The following is a 20,745-nucleotide window of genomic DNA, read 5'->3' as shown; positions in this document are numbered from 1 at the left end:
TCAACTCTACTACAACACTTTTTTACTACTTCTCATATCTACAATTCAAATATTTTACTTCTAATTCTTTCTTTATACCCTCTTCTCTACTTCCCATTCCCCTTCTCACCACTGAAATGAGATTACTGAGTGCCTAAAGAGGTGTTCACTGGTTAAGGGTACTTGATGCTTTCACAGGGCACCCTAGTTTGGTTCCCAGCACCCATAGAAGTGACTCACAACTATCTGTAACTCACTTCCAGGGAACCCAATGCCCTCTTCTAAACTCTGTAGGCACCAGCCATAGACATGGTATTGTAGAATCCAAAATAAATTCAAGACCACCTAGCCCCTCCCCCCTCTGAAGGGACTTTCCAAACTATACTAGCAGGCCAAGTGCAGAGCCAGATAAGGAAGCTGGCCGACTAAACAATGCTGAGAAAAACCATCAGGGCAGGCAGAATGAGGGACTAGGCCAAAGGTAGTCACCCTATGCAAACCAACCAACGCCTGAAAGGGTTACTTGCTACACTAATTAGAGTAAGCCAGCTAGCCCTGTTGCCTAAATCTGCCCTTTACAAAGTATAAAAAGTGTGTTCTCCTGGTGGTGCATGCCTTTAATCCCAGCACTTGGGAGGCAGAGGCAGGCGGATTTCTGAGTTCAAGGCCAGCCTGGTCTACAGAGTGAGTTCCAGGACAGCAAGGGCTATACAAAGAAACCCAGTCTCGAAAACAAAACAAAACAAAAGTGTGTTCTTTGTTTGTTCAGGGTCTCTTCTCTTGCCTATGTGCTGGGGGGGCGGTCCCCAACATGTTAAACAACCTCTTGCGGTTTGCAGCAATGTCGATCTCTGTAGTCTGTGAGTGAGGGTCTTTTGGCGGACTCCAACAGTGTATATAATACATGTAGGTAAACTACTCCCACACATGCATACAAACACACAGGCACACATAAGGGGCCAGGAGGTGAATACACAGAGTACTCAAACAAAGCAAGTGAATGAAGTAAGGAAATCAGTTTAGGAAACCCTTCTCAACAAGTACTTCTACTTTTATATCTTTCTATGCATGCTTGCCTTGAGTATTAGAGGAGACTTTGAATAATGTTGGATGTTTGAGATTAGATGCATTTTGCATTATGAGATAGATGACCATGTGCCATTGAGTGCATATGGAAGAATGTTATGGTTTGAGTCTTAAATGTTTCCCCTGGATTGTGTTTTGAACACTCAATTCTAGCAAATTATGTTATTTTAGGAGGTTCAGAAAACTTTGGGAGGTGAAACATAGCTGAAGAACTATGTCAATGGGGGTAGGTCCTTTCATATATATTATACCTGGTTTATCTGTCTGCTTCAACATATAAAAAGCTATCATCCATAACATACACCCAGTGCCATGATGTTACCTAAGAACATGGGACCAAACTTTTAACAGAACTCTCTGAAACCATAAATTAAGAGAAACCTTTTCATCCTTGAGTATACTGGTCTCAGAATAAAGAAAACTAATTAATATACTTGGTAGTAGAATATCAGTATGTATATACATATACACATACACACACAATCAAATTTTGTGTAATGTTCTTTAGCATTCCAGCTAAATTGATTCTTAAGCATTGTCTACTAGTCAATCTTCTTAAAGGTTCCTAAAGAAAATTTGTAGCTTTTCTATATTGATAGCCAATTACCTCAACACCATTTATTAATTAGTGATATATCCAACTCCCACATGTAGGTCTATTTTTGAAATCTAGTCTGATCCTTCTCATTTTTGTGTGTTATTGCCATGTTCAGCATGGCTGCCAGGATTGATCTTACTAGGAGTGGGGGTCAACAAAAGACTGAGTAAAAGACAGACAGAGAACCTGGCTCTTTGGGTTCTCAACTGGAGAAACTTCAGCACTCCATCTCAGATGGAACTTATTACAGAGGTAGGGTTATTGCATACAGCAGAACAAGAAGGTAGAGTTATTACATACAGATAAACAAGAAGGCAGGGTTTAGCTAATCTTAGGAAAACAGTCTTTAGGGCATAGACATCCAAGGGAAGAAAACCATGGAAGACATTTTCTGTATACACTGTCAACATCCACACTTAGATCAGAGGTGCTGCCATTTCTCCATGGGTCTGAGGCTCTAGGGTTCTTGGCATGGCCAACTCTTACCAATAACACACATTTAACCAGGGCTTCTCTTTGTCAGGGCCTTCTCCAATTCCTATATGTTAATATGGAGAGTTATAGTGTTACATTTCCTAAAACACATCCTCAAAATCTCAAGAATATACATTCTCTCAGGTCTAAGATATAGTATAATAATTATTGCCTGATTTGAAACATAATTTTATCTTATGTTGTTCTGACTCTTGGTCCCCCATTTAACTGGAAAGCTTCTTGACAGAAGCAAAGTATCTTATTAACATTTTATTTTTTAGGAGATAGCATAATTCCAGACACAAATATTATGAGATAAATAAAAACAAATAATCACGGACGACACACAGGGTTTAATTTTTGTTTGGTTGGTTTTCTTGAGACAGGCTTTGTCTGTTGGAACTAGCTCTGTAGACCAGGATGGCCTCAAACTCAGATCTGCCTGCCTCTGTCTCCCAAGTGCCAGGATTAAAAGTGTGCACCACCACGCATACACACACACACACACACACACACACACACACACACACACACACACCCCACATAGGGTTTTCTTTTTAATCTTTTTTTCAATAGTTGCTTTTTTATTACCAACTATTAATTTGTCGTTCTTTAATCTACTTGGCAGCCTGAAACAGTCACTCCCACTCAAGGTTTTGTCTCACACGAAGTAATTGTTAAAGACAGTTATTCCACTGAATAACAAGATTCCTAAACCACAGTTACGGCATCTGCAAAGGAAATACTGAATAGTGCTAAGACAGGCTAAGCCTTAACTGTGACTGATTCACGCTTACTACAGAGGAAAGAATGAATAGTCAAACAGCCCAAGGCAAACAAGAATTTAAGTAGAAGAGCTGTTAAATCTCTGAAGTAAAAATAACAATAAGAACTAGTTGCTTTTAAAAAATAATGGTGCTTTGTCACAAAAGTCAGATTACATATCATAGCAAACAAATACAAACAGAAACATGATCAGGAAGTCACTGGTAAAAATCACAGAAATTTGGAGGGGAATCTTGTTCTGTGTGTTTAACTCCAAAACATTTTCAGTCAGTGAGTTAAAAAAGAAAAAGATAGAAAAAGAATCCTTAAATACTTTCTATACTGGTCATATTACTTAGTGTATAAAAGTGTGTTTTTAAATAGGAAACAAACCTGGTAACAAAATGTTTAGATATACCTATGGTAAACACACAAATACACACACACACAAATTTTACGTGAAATCATAAGCATTTAGTAAATACCGTAGCTCTCTAGCTACCTTCTGTCTTTCATATAAATTTGTATTATATATTTGAAGCCCTTTATACATTTCTTATATGTTTGTATTTATACACTGGCATTGTTTAAAACTAGAAACTATTTTATTGATACCTAGATATAATATAAATCAGAAAGCTAAATTCCAAACTTATAATCTGCTTAGATCTACTAAGTTTGTTTAGTTTATTCTCTCTGTTTTGTCTTTTACAAGATCATTTAGGAAAACAACAGGCCAATAGGAAGGCTCCATCAGTGTTATCTATACAGCCCAAGTGAATAATAAATCCCTGTCTATTGTATTATTTGAGATCTTCCAATTCTGTTTCACAGTGAGCAGTCAAGATGCACCTGCTTTTTCCTGCCAGTTCACCACAGTCATGTTTTATTATGAATACAGGCACTTAAATCTAACAATAAAGTCAACATCACCACTGAAAACGGACAGATGTTAAAATAAATGCACATACTTAGCATACAACCCCATATACATTATAGTATAGCACTTACCCAGATCTCAAAGTTTGAAACTTCCTCTTTAAATTGTATGCCTGGCGCTTTATACGAAATTCTTTTGCTCTTCTAAGAATTTGCACCTATTCACACCTTCAGTTCTGGTCTGACCAAACCTTTTTTTTTTATTATTTGTTTTTTTTTTTTAATTAGCTTTTGAGCAAAACTGTTTTTAACAATCAAGATAATTCTAGATATACAAAAGGGGAGCTGCCTTTTTGACAGAGGATCTCATTATGTAGCCCTAATCCTCCCATAGCAGCCTCCTGAGTGTTCAGAGTCTCACCATCCCCAATGCTTTTATATATTAATGATATGAGATATAAGTTACTTTAGAAACTAGAGGGAAAATGAAAACAACTTAAGCTAGAAAATGAAAAAAGGGGGGGGGGAGAATGAGGGGAAAGTACTTTAATACTTAAAATTAACCTTTATATTTAGCAGGGATCTTAAAGAAACGGGAAAAAATATTTTGTTTTATCAAAACTACTTGTACCTACAAATCTTTTAAGTACACACATGAAATCTGAGGAAATTTCTATGATCTAGAAAACTTGTTTAGAGTCTAAAAGAAAGGAGAACTGTTTGAATAAACAAGAACCTAGGCACGCTGAACCCCTCCAGTTTTAGTTTCCAATCTATCCTGTATCTAACTGAATGCTTTTTTATTGTGGAAATAGAGCTGAGAGGTTCCTTCTTAGTTAGAAAAAGTGGATTATATCACAGTTCTAAAATCAAATTTTCTGGACTTAGAATATAGGCTAGCCCTCTAGGCATGAGTAGAAAGAGCAATAAACTTTCAATTATAAGGCTCAGGTTTCTGATGTGATGAATGCCTAATTTCATGTTATACTGCCATATGTTAGGGCCAGGGAAAACAACCTTCCATCCCAAGGATGGGATCTTTATGTGAGAGACATGGCTCTTGGGTAAAACAACCTACAAGAATCTCAAATTCTACAACCATGAAAAATATTTTACTATTAAAGGATGAATTTACAGAGAATCACACAAAAAATATTGATTTCAGTAACTTCAGGAAAAAGAATACCCAGGTGTGTATGAAACATTGTGTAGTAATATAACATAGATAATGATTATTGACTTGTGATAACCATGTTATTAGAAGGGCAGGGTAAGCAGAAATACAAATGTATTATCTATTACTATAAAAAATAAGTCTAAAAATGGTACATTATGAGTGTGTGTACATCTGTGTGTCTCTGTGTGTGTTTAGTAACAGAAAAAATACTGTTTACAAAAAAAGCTACAACTTTTTTTGCTGGAGAACTGAGCTGAGATGCAAGGAGGTGCACCGGTCAGTCTTCACTACAGACCTTTAACCAGGTAAAAATACTTTTTTAAAAGACTGAAAAGCAACCAAAACGTCTTTTTTGTTTTATTAATCTTATCCACTTTATTTATTTCTAGGGGCAAATACAAGTAATTTTGTCTGATATATACTTGAATGCATATTTAATGAAACTATGCCTTGTGATTACTGACCTTAGCAATTTAGTCACAAGACACTAATAAATTAACCTGTACAGAATGTATCTTAAATGTATCTTAAATAGACATAAATATGCCTGTTCCTCTGTACAGTTTGTCATTTAAACATATACATTATGTGTATGTATGTGTGTGTGTATATATACTATATACACATATATAAATCTCAGTAAAATATTCTTAAAAATACTCTAGAATTTTTAAAAAGAAAACAATATAGCCCATAAAGTATTCTAAACAGTCTGCCTTTAATAATCCAAATGTAAAAAAAAAGACTATTTTAGAACAATCATGAAAATTTTTAGAAGGATCCTTTTGTATCTTTGAAAAAGCATTTTTAAAAGATTACTAAACATTATGCATGTGAAGCATAAACAAGACTTTCTAGTCAAACACAGCTATTTCCAAACCAGCATAATCACAAATCAACCAGTTCTCCTTACAAGAAGAGAAAGAATGTTTTGGTTGCAAAATGGCCTAGCAATACAGATCAAATCTGTCTAGTAAGAGGTTAAAACAATTTACCAGTAAAACAGAGCCTCAAATAAACTATTTGTAAATGACCTACTTACAACATGTTGCATTAGCTCCAATTAAAGAATATTCAGGTAGGTAAACATGTTACCTTACCACTGCATACATAAATTTTATTATTAAAAATATAAAGAAAAAGTTGGCAAATTTGTGACATGAATAGTTTAAAATCTGTGCTGGTACAAACCAGAATTATGTCTTTATTTATTCATTGGCTATTAACTATGGAAAACAGAAATCTGATAGTTCTAATGGTGTTATGCTCTTCTACCCAGACTCCAAGCCTGTCTCCTCTCCGTCCATCTGTTCTGTGTTTGTACTTAAACTTTGGTGCTTAGCCATCAGTACTTTAGCAACATGTGTGCATATTTCTGATCCTGCCACTTTAGCTTAAAATTACTTGATTACAATTTTTGTTTTCCATTATTGTGATAATTTTACATTTACACTTAATTATGAAACATTTGAAATAACTAATTTATATATCTAATATTATGCTTTCATTTTTAAAACTATCAATTTACCTAAAACAGCACTTACTGTAACACAATTACTAATGACACTATTTATGATATCTACTTTTTCTTTTTCTTTTTTCTTTTTTTTTGCTTTTGCAGATGGTGTATTTTTCAATTTTCTTTTTTTAATTAGATATTTTTAAATTTACATTTCAAATGTTATCCCCTTTGATAACTATTTTTCTAAAATAAAAATACGATTAGTAGAAGGTGACAAGTCTGTATATCTCTGTAAATGTCTTCAGTGTTTGCCTTGATGGAAGGCAGCTATATTCTTGTATCTGTTTCTGTATTCAATGTGTTGATACATTGTTTTGCTTGAAGTGTAAAAAGAAGATCTTCATGCAAATAGGCAACCAGAAAAAGGATGCTGTTATATATTATAGGCTTTCAAACTGTTATTGACATTATTATTGGATACTCCCAAAATCCAAAAAGAAGTACTGTCTTACCAGTTTAGTTGTAATATGGATAATGAAACTTAAGTTTTCTTACATTGAAATGAAAACCTATTGGTCCAATGCCATGCACTGGATCAATACAGGCAAGGAAAGAGGGATAAAAGTAGTGAGGAAAGAAGAACAGAGGAGGGAAGGATAGAAGGAAGGAGGAAAAGAAAGGAAAAATAAATGCCACTTGTCTATCTAGTGTGGTATGTGCATTATATATGTGGGTTTCTTACAGCTCAGGTATATTTTAAATATACCAACTGGGCCTAGTGGGACACATTTGTAATCCTAGCCCGAGGAGGCTAAGATGGGAAAATCATTTTGGCAAATCTGTGCTATCTAGAGAAACTATGTCAAAACAAAAACTGACTTATTGAATTAATGCAGATATTCCAAATGGTGAGACATTTTATTAGAAACCTTTTTAAAATTCACATATTTGTTCTTGAAGAGGACCCAAGATCACTTTTCAGCATACACATGGTAGCTTACAAAAATCCATTAACCCCAGTTACAGGGAATTCAACTTCTTTTGATCAGACACATGTTACACATGCACACATAGAGGCAAAACACTCAGGACACATAAAAATAAATAAGTAAACAAACAAATAAGTCTTTAACATTGACATATAGAGATGTCAATGTTTTCTATTACTCAAACCTCATCTTAGCAACAAATACAATTAGTTCTTCTCCTTAAAATGACAAGCTTGGCTTAAGGCATTTAGGAATATATGTCTGTCCCAAATAATCACAACCCATCAGTTGTTCTTTCAAGCAAAAATTACTGTTCCACAAAATATGGACTTGTTCAGTTTGCAATTCAAAATTTCATGAAGTATTTCCTAGAGATAACAATACTTCACTATGTAATATAAGTATTTTGTAGATAGTTTTCATTAAAAAACATATTATACATTAATTAGGGGCGAGAGAGATAGTTCAATGGCTAAGAGTACTGACTGTTCCTTCAAAGGATATGAAACACCCTCACAGTAGCTCACAACTTCCTGTAACTTCAGTTCCAGGGAACCAGACACCTTGTTCTAACTTTTGTGGGCAACACACACCATGTACACAAAAACACCCATCACACACGAAATAAAAATAAATCTTTAAAAATATATATTTTAATTAGACAAGCTTGGCCAGACACAGCAGCTTACACATGTACTCTCAGCATTTTAAGAAACGTTAAGAGGAGGATTACCATAAAGTTAAGGTCAGCTTGGGCTACACAGTGAGTTCCAATACAGCCTGGGCTGTAACGCAAGAATCTGTCTCAAACAAAAGACAAGCCTGAACTCTAAAAAGTAACTTTTACTGCTTCATCATTTTTATGTGAAAGAAATTTTTACAAGTACATAAGGTGAAGAATCTATCAACCACAAACATAATGTGCTACAATTCCTTGATCATGTCAAGGTGACAACAGCTTCACCCACAATTTTTACCTATGTGTGTATATATTTGTACACATGGTGTCTCAAGTGTTTTGAACTCACATACCTAGTCCAACCTTTATTTTATGATCAGTGCTTTCTGACCTGGATCTTGACAAGGAGATCTTGCGGCATAGTGGCCATGAAACTCTTAGGCCCAGAAGAGGTAGTGCACAGACTGAGACAAGCAGATCTCTGAGTTTAAGGTCAGCCTGGGACAAAGCAAGTTTTAGAACCAGGCATGGTGGTACACACCTTTAATCTGGGTCACACCTTCTTTTGCTGGAGGCCTCCATAAGGACATTGGAAGAAGGAAGATTCATTCTTCTTTGGCCACTTGCACTTGCCAGCACATCTGCTAGAACCTACTTCTTCAGAAGACCAGATGAAACAACTAGCCTCGTGGGACTGAGCAACTACTAGACTCTCTCACTTCCCATTCACAGCTGCCCACTGTTGGGTTAGTTGGACTACACACTGCAAGTCATCACAAAAATCCAAATCATTTTTTTGGTCTCTGAGAGCATCCACAGACACAGATACAGACTGCAGTCAGCTTTTGGCTACTCTGTGTGTTCTTTTTTCTTCCACCTTTTCTCCACCCCTTTTCCACCCTTTCAACCCCCTAACACTAGACAGGAGATAAAAAGGATAAGGGGGAGGGGAGACATTATCATTAGACTATTTCCTGCTGACTAGGGGCATTGAGTCCTTGGGGCAAGTATGATCTTTGCCTTCAGGGTATCCAATTTCTTCTTGTTTCTTCTTTGCACAGAACTGCTTAACTAACCACAGCAATCAAAACCTACAGCAACCAACAACAACCTACTCCATCTCTTGGGGCTCTAGCGTTTATATCCCCTCTGAAAAGTCCCCAGAATTCCAAATGCCACACAACTGAAGAAACTACTCACAGCTGGCAACATCCTGCCCCTGCTAGAGCATGAGTCAGCTGCTGTGGACACTCTGAAGCAACCCCATATCTCATACCCGGATTAAAATGAAAACATAGTCCCATCTTTCAGTGTTTTTCAAAGAAACCAAAACTCCAAAATTGTCACTACAACAAACCCCCTTTTGTTTTGTTTTGTTTTGTTTTGAATGTGCTGGCTATGATAGTAAGCAAACTACTGGAGACAGGCAAGAAAATCATGAGTTGGAGAACAGCCTGGGCTATATCTTTTTAAAAGGTCAGGTGTGATAGCTCATGCCTGTAAATCCCAGTATTTGGGACCACCTAGACCTCAGTGTAAGACCCTGCCTCAAAACCACACATACAAAAAAGAATAAGACACTCTAATAGATATTACAGGCATATACCATCACACCCAGCTTTTTGAAAGCTTTAATATTCAGTATGGAAACAATTTCTCTATTGCAGAAAAACAAAACAACACTCTGGTTAACTAAGCAACTACTACCAGAATCTTCTTCCAGAATATAACTCAAAAAATAATTATGGGCTAGGTATGGTGGTATATATGTTAATCCTAAGAGACTGAAGCAGGCAGATGTCTACGAGTTTGAAGACAGCCAGGGCTACAGAGTGAGATCCAGACCAGCCAGGGCTCCACAGTGAGACTTTCTCTGAAAACAACAATCAATAAAAGTATACAACTTACCATTTACAGAATAATTATAAAACAGAGTGATTGAATCTTTCAATATAGTAAAATTTACTGCAATCAGTACTGCCCTAACTCTGAAATACAGCTTTACAGCTCTTAGCATAGATACAACTTTGAATTTTCACAATTATTTAAAAGTACAGCACAAAGATCACTAGTTACAAACTTAAAATATGAACTGAGTTTGCAAGATGGCTCATCAGATAGAAATGCTTGCTGACCAACAACACAAACCTGACAATCTGAGTCCAATGTCAAGCACCCATGCAAAAGCAAAAGGAGGAAACTAACTCCACAAAGCTGCCCTATAACCTCTACAATAATGATATCTTAATTTTTATAAAATGCAAATTAATTCCAAAAAACTGTTGTCTCTTAGATAAATTATATTATATAAATGGAGTACACAAGTATTCCAACATCCTAAAGAATAATCATAATAGGACATTCTTAAAGTTCTTGCCTATTAAATAAATTTAAAAGTGAAATATGTACTTTTATCAGAAAGGAAAGCTTAAAAAATGTGCAAATATGCAGGGTAGTGGTTTGATGAGGAATGGACTCCATGGGCTCATATATTTGAATGTTTGGCCATTAGGGAATGATGCTATTTGAGAGGGATTAGGAGTGTGGCCTTTCGGGAAACAGTTATGGCCTTGTTGGAGGAAGTGTGTTAATGGGAGTGGACTTTGGGTTTCAAAAGCTCAAGCCAGGTCCAATGTATCTTCTCTTCCTGCTGCCAGCATCTGGATGTAGAACTCTCAGTGGCTAAATCTGCCTACATGTCACCATGAGGATAACTGACTAACTTTCTGAAACTGTAAGCAAGCCTCAATCAAATGTTTTCCCTTTTTAAGAGTTGCTGTGGTCATGGTGTCTGTTCACAGCAATAGAATATTGACTATGACACATAGCTACTGAAATATTCTCAAAGAAAACTAGGGATATTGATGTTTTACACATTTAAATGTTCTTAGTTACAAATTATAACAAATAAAGTCAAACTGAACACTTGATTTAAAATTAACATTTTCCTGTATAGATACATACTTTAAAGAACCTGTGCACTTTGGCTTTGCCATCATCTCTCACACTGTTACTTACACGTGTGATCTAGAACGTTATCCATTGCCTAGCCATGGCTCTTCATTTGTTCATTCTCCAGTCACAATCCCAGCCTGATCTAGGACTCTCCCACCACAACACTACTCACCATCCCTCTTGCTTGTTCTTACCTGTCCCCACCTCAGCTTCAAGCACTGCTACAACTTAAAACAAACCCATTTACTGATGCAGCCTCAGTACTTAACAATAGTGATTTATTCAGTTAGATTAAATAAAGTTATATATACTAAATACCAGATGTATAGACTAAATTACACACTTAATCTATTTTTGTAAATTAAGGCTGAAATGATTTTCCAAAATACTTTAATCTCCTATTAAGAAACTGCAAATGGTTCTCAAATGACTGTCACATAAACCAAAACTACACTAATTTTCAAATTTACCATAATCTAGTTTATTCTGCCATTGCAACTTTTATATGTGTGTGTGTAAAATACCCTTCTTTTTCCATAATTATCCAAATCTAGTTATCCTTCAAGGATTGATTCAAATCTAAATTCTTCCATGTGTTGACTTTATGAATATACACACTCCACAAGCCAAATCTACATTGTAAATCAGGGCCAGTAATCTTATTCCCACTATCTATACTCTGGCATTTTCCTATAGTTTATTCATCCTTTTTTAATTCAGACTTTGTAAATATGTATTTCTATATAACTTATCCTTCATTCTCGGAAAACCACCCATGTCTTAGTAAAAGACTAAGACCCAGCACCTAAAGCTAACGCATCTTTCCTATTCTTTCAGTGTCCATGGTGGGAATGGTTATGTTGCCTACAGCATAGTGACTTTTCAACTTCTTCTCTAGCCTTTATTCGGAAATTAAGTCACATTAGAAGATTATGTTAACATTTTTTCCCTGAAGCACTACGGAAATATTCTGCCAATTTTTATTTTTCAACATAAAGATGTTTATAAACCTATGTTACTACTTTTCTTTTTACACAAATTTAATTTACTAACACTGTTACATTAGCTAATTATTATTTTGTTTTCCATGTTAACTTTTAATCATACTCATTTCTACCTCTAGTGGTAACCAAGAGATCATGGCTTCATAAAGATTAATAAGCTTAGTTCCTTCTCTGTAATGAGAATTTTGGTTTCTTTAAAAATCCAGTTATGTTATATGATTTTGTTTTTATTTTAATCTCAGGTGTGGGATAAGAGGCTGCTTCACAGCAGGTGACTACGATTTGATCTTGCTCTAGCAGGCACATGGTTTTAGCAGCCTCAGATAGTTTCTGCCTGTGTATGACATTTGGAACTCTGGGAACTTTTCAGAGGGTATATAAATACTAGGGCCCTGAGACGGGCAGGAGGTACACACCAAGGAGGCTGCTGCTGGTTCCTGCTGCTACAGTCTGTCAAGTAAGTGGTCATGAGCAAAGAGACAAGAAGTTGAATATCCTGATGATGAAGGCTGGACTTGCCCCAAGGAACTTGATATCCCTAATCAGCAGGAAGTAGTCTGAAAAGGTCTATGCCTCTTTTCCCCTCTAACCTCTTTTCTCCTACCTAGGGCTGCGGGATTGGAAGGGATCAGGGTGGAATAAGGTTTAGAAGGGTGGTAGATGTAAGAACCCAATAAAGTCACACACACACACACAAAAAAAAAACCCAAGCCTACATTTCTGACTTTGGTTATCTCTATTCCACTCAACTTATGTACCTGTTAGCAACTGTCTGATTTTGGCCTTAAGCATTACTCAAATTTCAAATTCTCTAAGTTCTCCTGACTTCAATTTTCTACTTGCTTTCCTTTTGTTTCTTCTAAAACCTACTTCATTCTTCCTGCAACAGCTAGTCCCAACTTCTTCAACTGTGAGTTACAGTTCAGACATAAACCTGAATGCAGGGTCTGCAGATCATTGGCAGTATCCATTGCATGGATACAAGACAGCCTATCCATTTATCTTTCAAAGAATATAATGGTTATTTTTAGTTTGGGCAAACTATGAATAAAGGTCCTATAAATATTTTCTCTCTGTCTTTTGTATAAATGCAAGTTTTTGCCTCATTTGGACAAATTCCAAGTGGATTGCTAGTTCATATGGTAAGACAAAGTTTAGTTTTGTTAGAAACTGTCAAAATGTTTTCTAAAGTCCAACTTCTTAAAACTGTGAATTGCAACCTCATATGAAAGCCACACAACTAAATATAGGGTCAAAAAAAAATTCTGGCCAATGGTAAAATGTTTCTGAATATAGACCATTCAAAACTTAACTCAAAGTAAGATGTTTAATGAAACCAAGATGTCTCTGTCAGCTCTTACCTACACTGTGTTATGAAACTGTACTTCAGCCTTGATTCTAAACATAACATATACAGCGTGCATTGTGTATGCCGTCACACCACACAATACCAATGAACACACTGCCTACATCTGAGGTCACATTCAAAACATTTATGTTATAAATGTCTGTGTTTTGAGTGGATATACAATGTTTTCTGCTCTTATGAACAAATGATTTAATCGTGGAAAACAAATACAATTAACATTCTCCTTCCATGATTCTTCAAAAATGTATCAAATTAGTGTATTTCTGTGTTGTATTGTGTTAGAATTTTGATTTTAAAAATTGCTAACTTGAGTTTCACTTAAAAAAATTCAATGAATTTTGACTTGGGATAAAAAATCAGAATTTCTAATGGTCCTATCAAAATAAAGATGTTTTACAACCTACAGTATCAAATATTCAGCAAAGACTTAATTCTTTATACAAAGGTAAACAGATCTTTATCATGAGTACATGAATTTGCTTTTGTTTTTAATACCTGATAGTTACATGACTATAAAAAATTGCTTTAAAATAAACTAATGACTTATTCTTTTTTTAAATGCTTAGTTTGTATACCTGTTTTATATGCTATACAGCTAAGCTCAGGGAAAAAGTTCTCAAGTGGAAAGAGTTCATGAGTGGAAAAAGTCTGAGCTCTGCTCTGGTCTATCAGTCTCCCTCTGATGTCATCAACTTTCTTCCTCAGTTAATGCCCACACACTACTAATAAAGAATCCAATTATTGGAGAGCTAACTGGCAGAAAAAGTAAGAGGGAAGGCATGAGGATGACGGAGTGTAGTGGGGAAGAAAATATGAGCAAAGTACAATGATTTTTATTTATTATGCATAAAATGATATAATGAAATCCATGATGTATGATAACCAAAACTAAAATATATATAAAAAGGAATTTATTCATTTTAGAATATATAATCTATTTTCCTCTATCCCATATTTCCATTCTAAATAAATTTTACAGATGTTTTTTCAGTTTCTGAGCAGGTAAGATTATTGCTCAACCAACCATGGTTACTGTCTCTTCTTATGTGAATATGTATGTGAATATGTGATTTCCAAACTTCAAATGGGCCTGCTCTGACTATACTTGTATACATCTTTAACTTCCTTTGTGATTTCTCACCAATAGTCTTGCACATTTTTCCATTTTCCTCAAATCTATTGGTTTAACTTTCATTCACATTTTCATGCTTTTCATTTATTGCACATGTTTAAAATGCCTTCCCATTCATCTCTTCTACTGTTTATGACTCTTCCTGTTCACTCTGGTCATTTCTAATAAATTTTTAGAGTTCATTTTAGGAAGCCCCCCACTCTCAGCCCCCACCCCCCCATCCCCGCTGTGTGGGGAATTGACTCAGGGCTTTTATATGGAAGGCAAGTATTCTGCTACCTAACCACATCCCTGGCCCTATAAAAGTTCTTCCATGTAAGACATCATTTGCCTCTTTAGGCTAACACTGTATCAAAGTCCTACTTCTACCCTCAGTGTAAAGGACTTTACTGGTTGAGAAATCACCATATCCTATCACCCTAGGAGACAGCACTCAGAAACTATCCACTTACTAAAATTACCTTTAAATGAACCCTTCCTTCATCCATCTCATCCAGGATTTTATCTGGTTGCTAGCAAAAGATTTTTACTCTGAATTCCACTCTTGGCCTTACTGGACCACACACTTCCACTTAGCAAGAAGTCCACATAACAAAGTGATACAAACCTAATACAGCCAACTCCTCTTTTGCAGATGACACTTTTAAGCCAACCTTACAAATACCTCTCCCCTAAAGTCTTATCCTTCAGATGGACTACACTCCATGTGTAGAGCAGAGAATAAAGTAAAGGCCATCCAGAGACTGCCCCACCTGGGGATCCATTCCATATATAGTCACCAAATGTAGACACTTTTGTGGATGCCAAGAAGTACTTGCTGATAGAAGCCTGATATGGCTGTCTCCTGAGAGGCTCTGTGCCAGAGCTTGACAAAGAAGTGGAAGCTCTAAGTCAACAATTGGACTGAGCTGGGGGTGGGGTGGGGGGTCCCTGATGGAGGAATTGGAGTAGGGACTGAAAGAGCTGAGGGGGTAGTGCATCCCCATGGAGGGAACAACAGTGTCAACAGGCCAGAACCCCTGGAACTCCAAGGGACTGGACTACCAACCAAAGACTATACATGGAGCGACCAATGGTGCTGGCCACATATGTGGCAGAGGATGGACATAAGTGGGAGGAGAAGCCCTTGGGTCTGACGGTGTTCGCTGCCCCAGTGTAGGGGAATACCAAGGCAGGAGGACAGAAGTGGGTGGGTGGGGGAGCACCCTCTTGGAGACAAGGGGGAGGGAGGATGGGATGGGGGTTTCCGAAGGGGAGACCTTGAAAGGGGAAAACATTTGAAATGGTGGCACACGCCTTTAATCCCAGCACTCAGGAGGCAGAGGCAGGCGGGTTTCTGAGTTCGAGGCCAGCCTGGTCTACAAAGTGAGTTCCAGGACAGACAGGGCTATACAGAGAAACCCTGTCTCGAAAAACAAAACCAAAAGAAAAAGAAAAAAAGAAATGTAAATAGAGAAAATATCCAATCAAAAAAATTAGGTATTTTGTTGCTTCACCACATATATAATTCATCAAACTACATTTGTGTTGTCCCAGTTTTAACGAGTTATTCATTTAAGTCATTTAGGTCATTCAGAACAGAATTAGGACACTAAAAGAATCGTTTAGAGAAACTGAGAGATGGAACTGAAAACACAGAAGTACATTTGAGGTTTGAAAGCAGCTGGTCCTCCCTCCCAAGGTTCTGAGGAGAACCTAGCAACTATTCTTTTGGAACATCACTATTTTCAAAATATTCCTATATCTTTTTAAATCAAAGTGTGAACCCAAAGTGCAGATAATGTGGTTAAAACAAACAAACTGTATTTATTCTTCTCTCATATATCACATCCCAACTGCAGTTTCCCCTCTCTCCTCTCCTCCCAGTCCCTTTCCCTTCCTCACTTCCACTTCTCCTTGTCTCTTCAGAAAAAGGCAGGGCTAATGTGTTTTTAACTCTTAACTCAAGTACCAGGCTTCAAAAAATCAGAAATATTCTTTAGAAAAAAACATTAAGGTGAAAAGGTAATGTATTTTCCTAGTTTGGTACACAAAATTCAAATTTTCCTGCTTAAAATTAAGCAAATAAAGAGACATAAGGGGAAAACTGTGAGTATGTATTATAATGGGGTCCATTCCTAAAATGTAGTTAAATTATCTTATCATATGGCTTAGGAAATAGGTATTTCAAACAAAAAGTAATTCCATAAATTATCTGCTAAGAATGCACTAATCCTGAAAATGTCTACACTCTCTTTTCCTTCCTAAGGGGAAAAAAATCATACATTTTTAGCTAACCCACATATCCAACTGTACAAGTTTTCTTTGGAAAAGGTATAAACCAACACTATTTCCTGTGGAGTCACACACACATGAAAACAGTACCAGCCTCTGAGGGCACAGAGGTTAGCACTGGAACAATCCTTCTGCACTTCACTCCTAACCTTGTCCTAGCTTGCTTTCTTTTGCTATGATATACACATGACCAAAAGCAACTGTGGAAGAAAGGGTTTATTTCCTCTTACTTCTAGGTAATAGTTCATCACTGAAAAACAAAAAAAAGTCCCAGCAGGAGCTGGCAGGACTAAAGCTGAGAGCCCAGAGAAAGGCTGTTTACTAGCTAGGTCCCTCTGGCTTGCTCAGCTACCTTTCTTACACAAACGAAGACCACCGGCCCAGGGTAGGGACTGTCAGCGGTGGGTTGGGCATGAAGCAACCACATGAAGCAACCAAGAAAATGCCCCCACAGACTTGCCTGCAGGTGGGAAGGGCAAAGACATTTTCTAACTGAGGGTTTCCTTCTCCCTAAAGATCCCTGTGTCAAGGTGACAAAAACCTAACCCGCAAAAACCTCTTAAAATAGAAAGTATAAAAAGAAAAATAATTTCCATTAAAAAAAAAAAACGGAATTGATATATGTAAAATTAACAGAATAGTATACAGACTCTAACAAGCATTTATACTGAATTAATTTCTCACATATATAAAAGAAGTATCTTCAAGTCAAAAAGTACAAGATTCTTGTAATGATACTGGACTGAGAAAGAAGTCTAAATCTTCAGCAACTGATAACCACTTTAGTACTCACAATGAATCTGCACTACAATACCGTAACAATAAAATGGAGTCATTTGTATTACTCTGATCTAAGTACTGATATGCTTTCAATATTCAATTTCTAGCTCAAAAACCCCATTCCTACTTAACAGATGCTCAGTATTACAAACAAAAGATTTAACTAATTAACCCAGCTCTCAAGACTTCAGTTATTTATAAACCTCAAAATACCTTTAAACAATTCCTCAAATATTAAACAATTTAATAATTCATCAATAACACAATAAGCCATCTAATCAAACTTGGATATTTAAATTGTTTGCTACAAAGTCTTCCTGACCAATTGTAATGTTAACTGAATTTTTCACTTCTGAAACATATTAGTTCACCACTTTCCATTTTTGAACCACTTATTCTTATACTAAAAAGGTTAATAAATATCTTTCCACATATATAACTTCAGTTAAGTCTTTTCCCTGTGGTAGACAAGATTTCTCTATCTCCGTCATTTTACCAAATGACCAAAGATGACACAATGTAGTTTGAATTTCAGCAGTCAAGACAATAAATGACAAAACAGAATTGGCAAAGTCACGGATAAAGTTTACCAATTTTAACAGGTATAACTATTTGGTTGTGATAAATGGGGCAGGCACATAAGAATACCGCTCCTTCCAAGATCCAATTAAACTACCTGATTTTTTTTTTTCTGGCCAAAGAACCAAATTAAGTCGTGAAATCTAAGTTCAAAGTATGTAATGTTTCAAAGAATATAAGTTACCAAGAAAGAAGAAGACACTTACATTTGGAGCATGACCTGGTTCAAGAATACCCCATCCACTAAAGCCACATACTCATCCAGGTTAGTCCCATTTCCTGCAGCCAGAGGTCCAAACGTTTTAACCTAGAACAGAAGGATTATCACGACGTGAACGCCCACCTCCATCTCTGCAGCCACAAATAACACGGCCAAATATACCATAAAGGACATCTTCCTTACCCAAGTGACCAAGGGGCTGGTCATGAACTGCTCCAGAAGGGGAGTGAAGATTTCGTTCTCCATTTTACAGATTATATATTCAGGAGGGGGCGGGGGGAGGAAGTACCACAAATACGCCCAGGGAATTGGTCAGTAAATGTAGAAGACGGAATCAATGAAAGTTCATTCCGGCAGGAGAGGAAAATCCCATCGAAGAAGGGGAAGAGCTGTCCCTCCTTAGCCCCCCCGGGGAAACGAGCCCGAATCCCGCGCTGAGCCGCAGCCGATGCTGGCAGTCTGCACCCGGTGAGGAGGGGCAGAAAAAAGGCATCTGGAGGAGGAGGACGCGGAGAGCGGCCGGGGCACGAGACAAAAAGCCCGTCAAGGTTGCCCCGCTCCCGGGGGGAGCCGGCCAGCGCAGCGGCCGCCAAGAACTCAAGCCCAACGTGGGGGCCGAGGGGGCCGGGCTGGACCTGGGCGAGCGGTTCTGGGCGTTCCGGCCGCCAGTGGGCACGGGCGCCGAGAGCTGGGAGCGTCTGCCCGCAACCTCACAGCCTCAGGCGCGGCTCGCCCCTCTCCAGGCGCTCAGCATCCCTCCGCGGCCTCGCGCTCGCTTCAGCGCCCTGGCCTTGGCCGGGGTCCGGAGCACCGAGGCGTGTCCCTGACCGTCCGGCTGCAGGAGCCCCGCCAGCCTCCGTGTGCCTCAGCGACGCCCGGACGCTCCGCTGCCGCGCTCCAGCCTCCTCCGCCGCCCTCTGGAGGAGCTAGGGTAACGGCCTCGGAACCGCAGTGCCGCAGCACACCCGCCGCCGGCCTGGCGGGCGAGCGCGCCACTCCCTCCGCGCCAGTATCCTTCCGCCGACTCCCCGCCCTCCCGCGCCTCTACCTCTGGATTGTGGGAGAAGAAAACCGCTGCAAGAGCGCGCTCCCGCGTGAGCGCGCCCCCGGCCGGCCCGCCGCCGCCCAGATTCTGGCGGAGCGTGGACGCGCGGACGATGCAGCTGCGGCGGGGGCCCGCGTCGAGTCCGCGCCCCGGACGGATGCCAGGGTGTAGGGGGCGAGACTGAGGAACCGGGCAAGACTGAGGAACCGGGTCTGTCTGCTTGCTCGCTCATGTCTAATTATGGTTTCTTTCCTCCTGGAGCGCCTTCTTTCATGTGTGAAGGAAAAGGAACGAAACCCATCTTTTTTTTAAACACGAGGGGTGCAGACATCCTCTTTCGGACACTTTGATTTGCTCTGTTAAACATGCTTTCTCGCCCCCTAAAAGGCCTAGGAAAGCTGCAGCAAGAAGCAAAAGCACATCTTGGGGGGATGGAGGTTGTTTTTGTTTTCCCGTCTTTTCATATATATATGAAATATTTATAGATATAATATATATTTATATAATTTATATATTATATATATATGAAATATTTATAAGAGTCGAGAATAACCAAAGCTGCCTTTCAACATGGGATTTCCTGACTGGAGTTTCCATGATGCAGGCATTATTTTTTGACTTCTTGGTCACTGGGAAAAAAAATCCAAATTGAGAGCCACAAGAGAAAATATTTAGAAATCATCCAAGTTGTGTGACAAACATTTGTTAAAAATCATTTATCTTATGTACTAGAGGGCCCATCAAAATATGACAGTTCCACAGCAAATTAAATGTTATTCTTCCTCATACCCATAGCATGTCCAGGATAAGATGGAATAGAAAACATCTTTTTCCAAACACAATATGGTATTGTGATATTACAATGCATTTTATGTTTGCACAGTGCTTACAAGTACCTATCCTCTTTGACTACTCATATGTTTAATGATATCTATTTTTGTATGTTTTATTTTTCATTGATTGTATGAATTTTTGCCTTGGATGTATGTTTCTTCCCCACTTATGTGCCTGGTTCCTGTGGAGGTCAGAAGAGGGCACTAGGTTCCCTGGAACAGAGGTTAGAGGCAGCCATGAGCCACTGGATGCCAGGAATCAAACCCTGGTCCTCTGCACCAGCAACCAGAGCTCATAACCACTGAGTCATCTCTCCATCTCTCATAATTTAAGGTAACAGTAAACATGTTTTATCATATACTAAATTAAACACCACAATTTCTTCAGGATTTCTTTTGTTTGTTTGTTTGTCTGTTTGCTTGTTTTCAAGACAAGGTTTCTCTGTGTAGCTGTCCTGGAACTTAC

General features: G+C 38.0%; 1 protein-coding gene across 9 annotated transcripts in view; it reads right to left on the bottom strand.

Moving 5' to 3' along the window:
• Ccdc88a (coiled coil domain containing 88A) overlaps positions 1-19,590 on the bottom strand; it is a 137,404-nt gene extending 117,814 nt beyond the window's left edge. For 6 of the 9 annotated variants that reach the window (XM_006514455.4, XM_030245467.1, XM_017314219.2 and 3 more), the window contains exons 1-2: positions 18,585-19,590; positions 18,388-18,488 (exon numbers count right to left, since the gene is read on the bottom strand). In XM_006514455.4, the coding sequence (XP_006514518.1) occupies positions 18,388-18,488; positions 18,585-18,647 (164 nt within the window). In that variant the 5' untranslated portion in view covers positions 18,648-19,590. The remainder of the gene's footprint in view (positions 1-18,387; positions 18,489-18,584) is intronic. The other 3 variants (NM_176841.5, NM_001363368.1, NM_001363369.1) reach the window with 1 other exon arrangement.
• Positions 19,591-20,745: the final 1,155 nt, after the last annotated feature.

This window comes from Mus musculus, chromosome 11, assembly GCF_000001635.26.
Source record: "Mus musculus strain C57BL/6J chromosome 11, GRCm38.p6 C57BL/6J".
NCBI classification, from domain to species: domain Eukaryota; kingdom Metazoa; phylum Chordata; class Mammalia; order Rodentia; family Muridae; genus Mus; species Mus musculus.
This window is presented reverse-complemented; position numbering and strand designations above follow the sequence as displayed.